General features: G+C 35.8%; 2 protein-coding genes across 3 annotated transcripts; both read right to left on the reverse strand.

The window, feature by feature from the left end:
* Window positions 1–3,693: 3,693 nt before the first annotated feature.
* On the reverse strand, window positions 3,694–9,327 carry LOC137941028 (uncharacterized). Of its 2 annotated transcripts, XR_011110353.1 has the most exons (2): window positions 6,663–9,327; window positions 3,694–3,774 (listed from the first exon to the last, which is right to left on the reverse strand). XR_011110353.1 is itself a non-coding variant. In XM_068786238.1 (1 exon), the coding sequence occupies exon 1, from the start codon at window positions 9,233–9,235 to the stop codon at window positions 6,725–6,727; it is 2,511 nt and encodes an 836-aa protein (XP_068642339.1). In that variant the 5' UTR covers window positions 9,236–9,327; the 3' UTR covers window positions 6,305–6,724. The 2 variants fall into 2 exon arrangements, 1 of the variants encoding a protein (XP_068642339.1); XM_068786238.1 differs by lacking the exon at window positions 3,694–3,774 and having other exon boundaries at window positions 6,305–9,327.
* Window positions 9,328–13,675: 4,348 nt separating this feature from the next.
* Window positions 13,676–14,688, reverse strand: LOC137940604 (uncharacterized mitochondrial protein AtMg00810-like). Its single transcript, XM_068785758.1, has 4 exons — window positions 14,397–14,688; window positions 14,117–14,287; window positions 13,880–13,956; window positions 13,676–13,771 (listed from the first exon to the last, which is right to left on the reverse strand). The coding sequence occupies exons 1-4, from the start codon at window positions 14,686–14,688 to the stop codon at window positions 13,676–13,678; spliced, it is 636 nt and encodes a 211-aa protein (XP_068641859.1).
* Between the last annotated feature and the right edge of the window lie 272 nt (window positions 14,689–14,960).

A 14,960-nucleotide genomic window follows, 5' to 3' on the forward strand; every position in this document is an offset into this window, starting at 1 on the left:
TGTTCAAAATCCTTTGATGTTGGTTTCGACTTATGTTTTATCACCCATTTTTACCTTTCGAGATTTTGTGTCCAGTTTCGTACTTATCCTTGAGACACCGTGATGGAAGAGATTATTACTACATCTATGTTATTTGTTTCAAGCTAAAATCACTACCATTACCTCCGAGGGGGAGAAGTAAAAGAAGAAGTACAAGAAAGAGGTATTTTATTTCATATGATGTGGTAATTTATCTTTTGTACTCCCCCTTTCTTGAATATTTTGGTCACATAAAAATTACCACAACATATGAAATATAATACCTCTTTCTTATACTTCTTCTTCTACTTAGATTGATAAAACTACAATATTATAATAATACCCATGAAACTTAAACTAATTACATTAATGCCATGTCTATGTGATGAGTCTTTATTTACCATCCTGCCATCAATGTGTAGGCCTATGGGCCTTCTCCTTGATCTATGGGCCTTGAACCTATCTTCCACATCTCTTGGATGTGTAGGCCTTCCTTTGTCGTATGGGCTTGAACCCACCTTTTAATACACTTGGATGTGTGGGCCTTCCTAGGTTGTATGGGATTGAGCCCTTCTCCCAAGACTTCCCCTCAAGCAGGGGGTGAGAGAACATCATGAACGCCCAACTTGCTGCAAATGGTGTATAGGATCTTCTCGTATAAAATAGTAGTCCACCATATCTTCCAACACTCCCATTCAAACTGGTGGTCTCTTCCAAGAGGTCCAACTGGCATAATATAAGTGAGAGTAAAATCACTCCTAGCCGTAAGACTTCACTCCATACTCTAGTCAAATAACACATGCTAGATGTTGGGCATACTCCTCTCTTATGTAAGTAGTGGGTCTATAGGCATTGCTTAGAAATGTAATAAAACTCCTCCACAAGATACCGACTCTCAAATGGTAGGAGTAATAAATGCCTATTAAGGTGGTGAATCTTTATTTACCATTCTGCCATCACTGTGTGGGCCTATGAGCCTTCTCCATGATCTATGGGCCTTGAGCCCATCTTCCAACACTTCCCCTAAAGCTGGGGGGTGAGAGAACATCATGAATGCCCAACTTGCTAAAAATGGTGTATAGGATCTTCCCGTATAAAATGGCAGTCCACCATATCTTCCAACACTCCCACTCGAGCTGGTACTTTGAGCATTTGAGCATACATATGCTTAAAAAAGAGTCAAAATCTTTTTTGTGTAAATTCCAACTAAAAGAGCTAATTAGTGGAATTTCCCAAATATGGGTTTTTGGGGCAGTGAATCCCCCCCCCCCTTCCTGCCACTTGGGCCAACACCAACCTCTATGCTCTTCACACTTGCTTTCATTTGAACTGCACTCATATCCTTCCATTGGTATTCTTCCAATGTTTGATCTTCACTTACCTATTGCCGTCAAAAAATGCGTCATACCATCTCAACATCCAATGTCCACGTATATTCCCTTTTACTTTCTTTCACTGTCATTCCTTTTTACTCTATCAACTTCATTTATCTCCATTCCTCACAATCATGTTGAAGCACTGGCTATTCCATCCTAGAAAGTTGCTATGGAAGTAGACTTGGACCTTATGTGATCCTTCTATAAGAGCAGATGTCATCAATTGTAGATGGGTGTTTACCACTAAACACCAAGCTAAAGGGTCTTTGGAAAGGTATAATGCTTGGCTAATTGCAAAAAGATACATACAAATATATGGAGTTTTTCTCTACTAGCTAGGTTGAGCTCCATTCTCATTATACTTTCTTTCGCTATTAAGTTAGACTAGCCAGTATTCCAACTAGATGTCAAAAATGTCTTTCTTTATGGGGATTTAGTTGATGTGGTATACATAAAACAACCACCCAAATTTGTTGTTAAGTGGGTGTAAATTGCATAGGGGGTGTAAATTGCATAAGACACTTTATGGGCTTAAAAGAAAGGCCAAGAGAGAAGTTTGATAAATTTAGCTCTATGTTAGGTGGTTGTGGTTTTATCAGATCTAGTTCAGACTGTTTATTTTTAAGAGGGCATTCGGAATTGTCATTTTAATTATTTATGTGGATTACATTGTGATATTAGGTCGAGATAGTCATGACATTTATGAAGTGAAGGATCATTTGAACAATCTTTGTAGATAAAGGATTTGGGGAATATGAAATATTTTTTGAGCATTGAAATAGCGAGAAGTAAAAAGGTTAGTAAGTATATCCTAGATCTTTTATCTAAGACGAGTTTACTTGGTGCTAAACCTATGGATACTCCAATTGAAGTTAATCACAACTTGCATAATGTGAATAATCACAACTTGCTCCTATTATCGAAAGTTAGTTGGAAAATTGATTTATGCTACTATTACTAGACCAGACATAGTGTTTTCTATTAGGTTAGTAAGTCAATTCATGAAAAACTCACTTAGAGGTAGTTTATAGAAAATTAAAATACATGACGGCTGCTCCTAGTAATGGTTTGTTATATAAAAAGAATGGAATCACAAGTCCAGAAATTATAAACATTGGACCATATGCACTTCTAAACTTTCTGAAATTAACGACGCTCTTCTAGGTACAATTAAAATATTGTGAAATAACTAAACTACCCTCCAACATATTTAAAAAATAAAATATTCAAATCAAGCGCAAGAAGGATTGTTGAATACAAAAGCAATAATTCGAAATGGATTTAACACAAGTTTGACACACAAATTCTAAGTACAACAAAATGATTTTAAAACAAGAGCAAGTGTACTTAGCTATTTCGAAGTAATAGAAATTTTCATGGGTGATTTGAAAGTGTTTGGGAGCTTAGGAGAATTGGAGATCACTTTGGCATTTGTTGGTGGGTTGGAAATGGAGAGAAAAAGGGATTAAATAGCTCAAGTCCAATGGTTTTAAAACTAGCTATTGCTGATTGAAAACGTCTTTTTTAGATATGTTGGAAACTTGAAATATGACAAGTACTCATTAGACAATTTTGTGCTTCCTCCACCTAATGATTACTTATCATATTTCAATAAAAGTGGTTTTAATAAAAGTCTTAAGCAGGTTAGTGAGAAACTAGAGTCTTCACCTGGTTACTTTGAAATTTCTTTCCAAAGATAGGTTTTCAACGAAATTTGAAAAAAAAAAAAAAAAAACAGAAAATTTCTGAACACCTATCAAGAGTCTTGCATATGCAAAATATAAAAAATGGTCATAAAAGATAATATAGTCATCAGTTAGATGTTGAACAACATGGAAGAAAACGTTATTGAAAATTTTGTTCACTTGGAAACCACCAAAGAAATTTAGAACACTTGCAGTCGGTTGTACTCCAATTTAGACAATATCTTTTGAGAGATGTATACTTGTATATCCGAGAGGATTTAAACGGCTAATCCGCCTGGTTCATACAGTAGTTCGAAGAATGGCAATTGGCCAAGCTATATAGTGCAGATATCAGTTCAACAACAGCAACAAGAAGAAACCATGGTTGCTTTGCACTTGGCCAACACTAAACCACACTTGGACACAACTCATACATTAGATTTTAAGTCAACCTACAAAACCAAAGCTGAATGGCGTAATTGCTACCATATTGTGCATTCCAATCAATCAGTTTAGACCATAGACCCAGAACATTAATAACACAGCCATGTATGTTACCACGGAATGTGGAAATGAAAGTAACAGATGCAGATGTAGTTCCTATGGGAGAGGAGGTGATTGTGGATGCAATGACAGCGACAAAGAAACCCTCATGCATCATACAGTTATCACATGTTGGTTTCTTCATGGAAAACCTGATTGAGCAAAGGCAAAAAAGTAACTTCAGAACAACCTGATAAGACAAATGACAACTCTACTTCAACATTTGAACCAGAAAAGGGGAACAGTTAACTTTCTACAAAAGATTTTGAAATGTTTCAAAAGATAATTTTCAGTTTCTCACTTTCTTCCAGTGCTACATTGGCATTAGCAGGTATGGGTTTCTTCCCTTCTTCCTGGCCCAATTTTAGATAATAGAAAACATATATCCAGTCAATTACATATATTTTCCAAGTTCAACCATAGTCTCATAACTTTGTTAGATAGCTGATGGTTCTCAAACCAGAATTCATGGCATGGGATCTTCCAACATTACATCTACTTTATCCCTGTCAGATGTTCTTTATGTTCCCCAAATTTCTCTTAGTCTTCTATTTGTCAACAAGACCAATAAACATATGAATTGCACTATTACCTTCTATGCTAATCGTGTTTTTCAAGACCTACAAATGAACCAAGTGATTGGTGGCAGCCATTAACGTGGTGGTCCATATTATTTAACTATTAATCCTACTAAAATGGCAGCAGCCAAATTTACACCATTGCAATGGCACTACAGACTTGGACACCCTTCACTCTCATTGTTACAACTTCAAGTTCCATCCTTAAAGACAGTTTTAACTTCAGAATGTGAATCATGCCAATTAATAAACATCATAGAAAGTTCTTTCATAAATTCAAATATTCTATAAATGTATTGTATAGTACATGAACCCTCCACGAAACTCTCATAGGATAACTATAGAATGAATTAGAGAAATTGAAAACACCCCTAGGACAGGGTTGTTATACAAATCTCATAGTCATCTACTGAAAGAAAGGTCTGCAAATGCAAATTGGAGGGTATTGTACCCTCATTGGAAGAAATTTGGTTACATGCCAAAGTAAAAACAAAATATAGTAGCAAGATCTTGTGTCGAAGCAGAATATGGGTCAATTAAATAATGTGGACGAAAACCTTGCTTCATGAGTTGCAGTAGCTGATTGATGGACCAATGGAACTTTATTATGATAGTCAAGCAACCATTCACATTGCCAATAAATCCAATCTTTCATAAGCAAACCAAACAAATTGAAGTAGATTGTCATTTATAAGGTGGAGAATCATATTATCTCCACCTAGTATGTTTTGACACAACACCAGCCAAATACATTTACCAAAGTGTTGCCATCTGCACAATTGCATTCAATTGGGGACAAGCTAGGCATCTATGACTTATATGCTAAAGCTTAAGAGAGAGAGTTTACATACATGAAGGAATTTGATATCATTAGGAGCCTTAAAGTAGAGGTTTAATGTAATTAGGGTTGGTAACTTGAGTCCTATTAGGAATAAGTCTTTTGTAACTTCTCTTATAAGTTACTGAAAGGTTGAGATGTGACACAACTCAATCTCCTGTTTTCCAGCTTCCTGTTTCTTCTCTCCACTCTCTCTCACTTTCTTTCTTGCTGTTACACTTTCCTACACTTTACGCAGCTCTAAAACTCATCACTTTTTTTCTGTTTTTGAGAAAACTAGAACTCATCACTTCTTAAAATTTCTAATCTCAAAGTTATATTTTTATTCTTACTCGCATTTAAATCCATCAAATTAGTTAATTTCTCTCACTAATTTTTTTTTTAAATCAAAGTGAATCCTAGAATAGAAAAATTAGATTAAATGTTTGCATATAATATCCTATCCTTCTCATAATCCTTATAATCAGTGAGCTCTTCCTGCTGAATTCATGACCTTGATGGAACTGGTTAAGTGCTTGATAGGACATCTTTTAAAATAACACCTACCATGCAAATTTTCAAAATGCACAGATCTAACAGAGACATAAACTTTACTGAAGTTCCTCTTGTACAATTAACTAACCCCAAATGAAGCCCTCTCCTCTCCTGACATTATTCAAGGAACTTCAGTTAATGTCATCCGGTATGTAAATTTGGTCATTTGTAGTCCTGGTTTCTACTGGAAAAGTTTGATGATGTTTATGGTTTGTCAGCATATGGAATTAACTCCCTCACTGTTCACCAGTCCCCTTGTTCAAGATTAGCCTTTCTTAGTTGAGTTACTGGAATCATTGATTTTGTTAGTATACATATTTTAACAATGCATAAGTGACCTTCATGGAAATGAGAATCGAATTTATCTCACATGTTACAGTAAACAGCTATGCAACTAAGCCTACAACAAACAAGGGAGCACTGATATAACACATAAAACAGATTTCATGCAATTCACATTATAGCAACATAATCCAGTTTACTTTGCAACTTTCTACTTTTTCAAAAAGAACTATAATACCAAGTAATTTTTTTATTTTTTGAAGAATCACAATACCAAGTAATTGATAGATTTTATAGGATGAAGAAGCCAATGTTAAGCCAAAGTCCACTACGACAAATTAGACAGATCTAGCAATTCCTTTCAACATACTCTAAATTCTTATTGAGATGAGGACTAAACTTATCATTAGACATCTAAACTGGAAAGAGGTACCAGAACAAAAACTCCTGTTAAACAATAGAAGTTTAGATTATTAAACCAAATCCACAACATTTTCTTGCAAATGCAGACAATCCTAAAGATAGCTAGATAATAGATGTAACATACATTGTTGTAATAAAAAAAAAAATATTGGCCTTCTTTGGTTTCAGTAAATATCCTGTTTCGGTGTCAAAATCACTGTCGAGACAACAAAGTACAAGTGATCTCATAACATGATATATACCCTTGAAATTTGGTCCTTTAGACCTCACAGCAAAATGAGTAACATACATGAGTTTCAAGATAATCTTACGAGAACACAGTATTCATTGATGATCCAAATGGAAGCACTGCTGATATTTTAACCTTCATAGATATATAATGTACCTCTTCTTCTCTCAGTGGCTATGTCATATTCAACAGTTAAGACTTGTCTTCAAACTTTTTGGTCACTTGCCTTTGACATATTCCACTTGAAGAACCAAATCTTTGATGCCTGCATCATGTAACATACGTGACACTCTCTCTTTTGCAGAACCTTTATCAATTTCCGCTGATATACGAAGATGAAGAGTCCCCACTACATCAGTATTTGTCAAGTTCCAAACATGCACATTCTGTAAATGATGCACACCCCTTAAATTGGCAACAGCAGCAAAAGCTTCTTTGAGAACCTTCTCATGAGCCCTAGGAACCCTCTGCAGCAAAATCTCAGCAGAGTTCCTCAATAACGGAATTACTGAAGCTATGATCATCACAGAAATGAATATTGAGCATGCGGGGTCTGCAACTAGCCATCCTTTGTATTTAATTAAGAGGGTTGAGAGAACCACGCCTACACTACCCATTGTGTCAGCAAGCACATGAAGGAAAATGCCTTCCATATTGTGGTCAATGTGATGGTGTATATGAGGTTCATCTTGGATGTTTCCTTCAGCTGATGGATTTTCATTATGAGAATGAGATTCCCACTGTGCAGTAACAGGGGATAGGTCATGACCATGTTGATGATTATGGCTAAGATGATCATGTTCACAAATAGACTTATCAACTACAACTTCTCTGTGACTGCCAGAATGCCCAGTATGGTGATCATGGTTATAGAGATTATCATCATGTGAACTACCATGAAAAGAATGGAATTGCTTAAACTCCAAGGTCAGCTTCTCTTTTTCATTATGATTGGAATTATCATGTCCATGATCGTGGTGATCATCTTCACATGATTTTCCATGACAGGCCCCAGTGGATGTAGATAAACCCTCTTGATTATCATGAGGGTGTTCATGACTATGAACGTGATCATCTAAATGACTGTGATGGTGGTGGTGGTGGTGATGATGAGAATGTGAACATGGCCCTGTCCCACCATGGGCATGGTGGTGTTCTTCATGAAAGAAAATCAGACCCACCACATTCACCATGAGCCCTCCAATTGAAACAACCAACAAGCTACTCGTTGAAATCTCCTGTGGATCAAGAATCCGCTCAAATGACTCTAACACAATAAGTGCCCCCACCAAAACCAAAAGTACGGCATTAACATAACCTGAAAGCACCTCAAATCGCCCTCGACCATAATTGAACTGATCATTAGCTGGCAACCGTGAAATATATGAAGCATAAAGCCCAATTGCAAGTGCAGCACAATCAAACAACATGTGACAAGCATCAGAAATTAATCCAAGACTATTGCTCATGAACCCAGCCACAAATTCTACAACCATGTAAGCTGTGTTAATAAGAAGAAACAATGCTATCTTTCGGGATTTTCTTTCACTAAGAATGTGTCGAATTGGATTCAGAATTACAGAAGAAAAAGTTTCTGTATCAGAACCAAGTTCCAAATAGTTGAATGTGGAAGAACCCAATTCATTGACCGAAATCCACAACAAGAAGCCACATAATAGGTATCCAAAAAGAGAGAGTTCCGGGAAGTAGAAGAGTTCCAAAATGAGTGTACAAACGAAAGTAATGGCAAACTCTTTTCTCAAATCTCTAATACTAAACTTATCTTCAGCATAACTCTCACTTAAAATGACGCCAAAGATGACAGTATTTAACAATGGCCAACCCAGGTTTTTTACAAAGATAGTATCCCCTTCAGCCATGGAAAAACTTAATATGGCAGGAACAAGAAGAATGAGTGTAGTTAGAAACAGAGATATCACACGTACACGTTTCCGACCTAGTGAGCGAAGTTGGCCCCAGTTTGTGGACGACCGTTCGTAGTATCCCAGGAAACCACAAAGGAAAGGAAGTAGCATAGGAAGTATGCGAATACAACTGCCGAAGAAAGGCGAAAACGAATGTACCTTAATGCCATTGAAGGGAAAGCATGCCGCCCGATCCCAACTGCTAGACAGAAGGACCAAGGCGAGGAGAAGGCTGAAGAAGCCTCTGATAAATCGGGTCCGATCCCGGTGTTGGGCACGGGACCAGACAAACTGAGCAGCCAGGGAACCAGAGAATTCGGCAAGGATAGTTGGACCGGTCCCGCATGAGCGTAGCGATTGGAAGCGGAGTATGAATGTGAGGGCAAGCAGGGAGGACTTCGCGGCCAGTTGAGGGAGGAGAGAAGGGAGAAGAGATGGGACCGGAAATATAGGGAATATAGTGGCCGACTTGTTTTTGGATTTGGGAAAGGAGAAGAAGAGAAGAGAGAGCAAGAAAGCAAGAAGGGATACGAGAAAAGAGAAGGGGAAGAGGGAGAAAGAGGGGATGGATTGGAGGAAGGGAAGGATGGAATAAAGTGGCTGGAGAGAGAATAGCAGGTAGAAGAGAGAAGAGAAAGAAAGAGGGGTGCTGCTGTAATTATTGAAAGAGCGGCGTTTGGTTTTCGAAGGCGTGGGAGTTGGGGTGTGGGCGACAGGGTAAGCGGGATAATGCCTTGAAGTGGAGAAGGCTCGAGGAGGAAGAGAGAGAGGATGAGGCCTATGACTGTGGTGGTGATTGCTCATGGCGGGAGGTACAGGTCGACTGTAGACGGAAAATGGGGACGAACTGTGGTGAGAACCTGTTACAGAACCTTCGACTCTGTGCAGCTGCACGGGAAAAGATCGATCTGCATTCTCGAGTTCCTCCAGCACCGGTCTTATGGGTCTTCGACGAAGATCGACTTGGGCATGTACTTTTTCATTTTTTATTTGTATCATTAAGGGGCTTAGTGTAATTCCGAGAGTAGATCACTATGAAAAGGAAAAGTAAATATCAATTTTAGGTGCCCTACTTTTTTCATATTTTTTGTTTTTAGTGTATCACATAAAAAGTGCAATGAAATTTAATTGGTTTTATGTTAGCATCACCCCAATACAAAGTATATAAGGAATTCATTAATAAAATAAATTTCATATAAAATAACTAAAATAAATATTAATGTAATTCTTGGTCATTCTAAATTATATAATAATTCTTTAATTTTATAACATAAATAAATGTTAGCTAATTCATTTATTCATTAATCAAATATTATTACTAATATTTAAATAAAATCATATGATTTAATTATAAATTTATTAGTATTTTAAAATGTACAACATAATTTTTTTATGATTGTGAATTAAATTAATAAAGGTAAATAATTATGAACTTTCTAAGTATAAATAATTATAAATGTTTTTATTTATATAATAGTCATCAACTAATATAATATAAATTTATTTACTCAAATAAAATAATACGTACTCATAACTTAAATTATCAAGTATTAAAGTTACTATTTTAAAATATTTATGCCATTTAAGTAATTAATAAAAATATTGCACATAATTTTAAATGAGTTAAGTTTTATCCATAAATATTTATAATATCAATGATAAATTAATTATTTATAAAATAAATCAATGAAAAAAATAGAAAGAGGAAGGAGATAGAAGAAGGAAAGGAAGGAAGGAGAAAGAAAGAATGAAATCGAAAGAACGAAATTGAAAGAAAGAATAGAAGTGAGAGGCCTCGGGTGAAGTGAATTCTGCTCCAACTCGCATACTAACACCAATTTGTCACTTAAGTGAGTGGAATTCACATTTTACTCTAACATTTCAAGTGCACTAACAAGGTCTAAAGTTAAATGAAATTCAAGTCTTATAAATGGGGACATCCTGAGAATGGGACTGTAGATGGTCAAGTCAAGACTAGATATTCAAAATTCCAAAAATTATTAGTCTTGTGAAAATTTTGTAAGCTCAATGGTTAGCTATGAAAATTTAATATGAATTCTTAAATAAAAATAAAATTATAAAAAAATTAAAAATTTGGAAGAGCTGGTAGGCCACATCTTCGCCTCTCGTACCTAATAGGAGTAGATCCTCACTACATTCCTTTACCCAAAGGGGTGGAGTACTAGGGGTGGAAGAAGGCCTCCCCATGGCAAGGTGGTGGATTTGGTTGAAAATAACATTCTCAATATACTAAACTATTAATCGTTTTCTCTTTGTAAGGTGACAAGGTAGATGTGGTCATCTCTCCAGATTGCCCCTTTATCTAACTTATTTTTTTGTAAAGATGACAAAAAGGAGAACTCCCTTATGCGAGCACGAGTTTGAGAGGAGCATATGGATGGCTTCTTCATTTAACCTGCTATATAACCATCTCTCATTTCATTTGTTTTGAGTCTTAAATAAAGAACAAGCCCATCCCCTCTCAACAATAAGGAACATCTTGAAGTGGAACCATCTCCATTTAGAGCCTTCATTCTATAAGGGGGACTTAAAGCTCAACCTTTACGAGGTCAAGCTGAATGAAAATCTTATTTGATTCAAAAAGTCAAGTGAGAAATCCTCCTCAATAACCTTGCATTTTCAATTCCCCCTTAAATATTTGGAGACATCTTAACAAAATTTTCAATTTCATTAACACCACTTTCAAACTATGAATATTTGTTCAAATTTCATTAGGTCCCTTTTTTAATTTGGATGTTCAAAATCCAAGAATTTGAGGTTAGATTTTAAGAATTAGGATTATTGAGATAATTTTTTTATCCGACTTCCAAATTTAAGAAAATAGTAAAGGTCAAGAAAACATCTAAAAGGAAGTTTTACCTTGAAGGCATAAAAATTTAATCATCAAAATCCATCAATGGTCCAGATTGTAGACATTGACCAATCATTAAAATTGAAGGAACCTGATCACCAGTTGACTAATAGTAGAAGTCAAAGATCTTAACAGTTAAAGCATGAATGTCTAGTTCAACATTAGTCAATTGCCAAAATCAGAGCTTTTATCAAGATCTAAGATGAAATATTGAGATAAAAGCCTAAACAAGAATCAAGACGAAATTGATTGTATGGATCACTACCCAAATTGAACTTGGAAGAGAATGCCACTTAAGCCTCACCTAAGCACCACATAAGCAAAGGAAGTGGCACATGGTTGACTTATGGAATTATGAAAAAAGTTCACTCGAGCAAAAGAAAGTGACATATTAATGACACATGACATCATAGGAAAGCTCCACCTAAAAAAAAGGTGGCACCATTTCAAAATGGGTAAGATGACGTGACATGCTCTCATGGGAGGAAGAAGAAGTAACGCGAGATGTTTTTGTCCCCCTTGTATGTGTACCTAATCAAGGGGAGAGTGAGAAGATACGCAAGAGAAAAAGGTCTGGATGGTTAAGGGGGGGGGGAGTGGGTTGGGGTTCTCCTCACGCTATAAATAAGGATTCTCTATAGGGTTAAGGGAGGAGTGGAAAAAATGTTGGAGAAATCTATGAATCCTAGAAAATACTAGAAGTTAGCTTGAAGCCCTATGGAATTCTTGCAGTAAAGTTAGACACAAACAATTGTCATTGATTCTACTTTGGCACCATATTTGAGTTATTGTTGCACTACGAGACCAAATTTACTCGTCAAACATCAAGTAGTGGCTGGCTATAAAACTGAAGTTATTCAACCAAGGGAGGCTACAATTCACACATCAAGTCATTTAGGTCTAAAATCAAGTTCACACATCGAGATCGATCAAATCAAAGGATTAAATTAGAGATAAAACTTCACATCAGTTGAAATCTTCTAACTTTCTTTTGTTGTTGTACCTCTGATCCCACTTCTTCGCATACCAGATCCCTTTGTACGTCAACATTTTGGGCATACCCTATGGGACCTCTCTACTTCTCAACTCTTTCTCCACAAACCTCAGAAGAAAAATCCATCATGTCAAGTTTGAGAAAGTCAAGTTCAAAGAAGGTAGATCTAGTTGTCATCCATCTAAATCTAAAGAGGTAATCGACAAAAGGAGGTTCCATCAAGAACCACAGTAACAACTCATTTAGGTTCAATCACTCGATTAATGAAAAAGAAGTTGGAATGGATGAAATTGTGTCATAAAGTGGAAGAAAGCAAAAAGTTTAAAGCATATCATATAATCATGCTGATGTTTGGGCTGCCACGTCTACAACAACTATAGACGAAGAACTTCATCTCAAAACTCCTTCAAGTCCCACGATGATGACAATGGTAAAATAATACAAGGAGCATTGCAATAGTTTTTTCTCAAAAAGATGCATAGAATCTCCTACTGTCATGAAAAGAAAACTCACCACAACCAATTTCTCCAAGAGTTAGTGTATTTGTCAAGATGGTATAAGCAAAGACTTTTGGAAGAGCAAATAGTGGAGCTACAACAAGCAATGAAGGAAATAGATGAGCAAATCAAGGCAAGAGACGCTCAAATTGCACTAATCATGTCCTAAATCGAGTCATTGGTGGCAAATTTTGGAGAATATTTCCATCCTAAAAATCATTCTTAACTATGCCATGCTTTAGAGGGTACAACAACAAATCAACAAGTTGTTCAATACACTGAAGAAGACATCTTATTAATGAACTTTCTCAACTCAATCATTGAAAATATTATTTGAGACCTTAAATAATGTACAAAGCACAAACAACATATCAAGCCTATGTTCAACCTTACAACAAGAGAATCCAAGTTCTAAAAATGTCGCTTGGATACAAGCCACCTAGGTTCTACTAGTTTGATTGAAATAGTAACTCAAAACAACATGTTGCCCATTTCAATGAATCATGCAATAATGCAAGGACAAATGGTGAAACAATTCAATTACTCATTGAAAGATGTTAGATTCGAGGGTTTCATGCTTAAAGGAGCTTAGTGTTGAAGGGAAGGAGGAGAAAGAATAAGAAGAAGAAAATAAGAAGAGAAGAAACTAGTAGAGAATGAGCATGACCATGAGCACAAGGAAGAGAGACATTAGGGTTTCCTAAAAAAGGAGCTCGTGTGTAAGTTTGCCTCTCTCCAATACTTCTTATTTACAATGATGGGTATAAAACCCTAATACATGGTAATGAGCCAAAATATCTTAAAACACTTAATAATTAAAAGATATATCACTTAAATACTTAATTACAAGATATGTCATTAATACTTCTTCACACTCCCCCTCAATCTAGTGAAAAAATATCAAATATTCCAAGCATTGAGCAAGTAGTAGCAGGTGGACCAGCTGAGGGAGAGTATACTACATAGATATATGGCATCTATTTTTGAATGGAATGTACTACATAGATATGACACCATCTTGTAGCTTCTCCCAAAAAAAAAAAATAATAATCAATTTCGATGTGTTTTGTTCTTTCATGAAAAACTAGATTGGTATTAATACGAATAACCACTTGATTGTCATAATGAAGTTGCATGAACTTGGTTATTGGAAAATCAAGTTCTACCATTAAGGACCAAAACCACAAGAATTCACTTATTGCAAATGCTATGGCCCTATATTATGCCTCAACATAAGATCTAACAACCACACTTTATTTTTTGCTTCTCCAAGTGAGAAAGTTACCACCTATTATAGTGCAATAATGGAAAGTAGAAGTTACCTCCTATTGTAGTACAATAATCAGAAGTAGACTTCCTATCATTAGATGAACCAGCCCAATCTGTATCTACAAATCCTTTAATATTGGTGTACCCATGATATTTATATAATGAGCTTGACTTAGATTTTTCTTTAAATACCAAAGGATTCTTTCTAATGCTAACCAATGAGGCTGTCATGATTGATGCATAAATTGACTAATAACACTAACAAAGTAAAACATGTTTTGTTTTCTCTTTGAGATAAATAAGTCTTCCAACCAACCATTAAAATTTTATAACCAATCACATTGTCCCCAGATTTGACGCATAATTTAACATTTGGTTCCTTGTGCACATTAGCCAACTTACAACCAAATACCCATGTTTCTTTTATTAGATCAAATACATACTTCCTTAGAGATAAAACTATGCCATAACTAGATTGGAGAACCTTTATGCTGATAAAATATATCAATAAACCAAAGTCTTCGGTTGGAAGCACCTTATTTAAATTTTCCTTAACTTGTTGGATGCCCAAAAAATCACTCCCTATGATGATAGTGTCATCTGCATAAACAACCACAACTATCATGCCTTGTGCAATGTTTTTAGTGAAAATGGAAAGATCACACTCATAGCTTTTAAAACCAAGTCGTACTATAACCTTAGTGAATTTATCAGACCAAACATGAGGTAATTATTTTAGCCCATAAATGGCCTTCCTAAGGTGACGTAATTTCTCCCCCTCGAACACATAACTAGATGGTTGAACCATATAGACCTCCTCTAATAAATCACTAAGAATAAATAGACTTTTTATATCGAGCTGAAAAATAGGCAGTTTAGAATTAGCACCAAGAGAAA

This window comes from Aristolochia californica, unplaced genomic scaffold, assembly GCF_029961685.1.
Source record: "Aristolochia californica isolate CCGP_79_NKW_82.1479 unplaced genomic scaffold, dmAriCali1.0.hap1 SCAF_9, whole genome shotgun sequence".
Lineage (NCBI taxonomy): Eukaryota > Viridiplantae > Streptophyta > Magnoliopsida > Piperales > Aristolochiaceae > Aristolochia > Aristolochia californica.

What these genes read in the sequence shown, in the direction of transcription:
- LOC137941028 (XM_068786238.1), bottom strand. Translation starts at nt 9,235, where the DNA reads ATGAGCAATCACCACCACAGTCATAGGCCTCATCCTCTCTCTCTTCCT.
- LOC137940604 (XM_068785758.1), bottom strand. Translation starts at nt 14,688, where the DNA reads ATGATAGTTGTGGTTGTTTATGCAGATGACACTATCATCATAGGGAGT. An exon ending in ATCTGGGGACAATGTGATTG is followed by an intron (nt 14,288 to 14,396) that starts GTTATAAAATTT and finishes CAATCATGACAG; the next exon opens with CCTCATTGGTTAGCATTAGA. An exon ending in TTCGTATTAATACCAATCTA is followed by an intron (nt 13,772 to 13,879) that starts GTTTTTCATGAA and finishes ATTCAAAAATAG; the next exon opens with ATGCCATATATCTATGTAGT.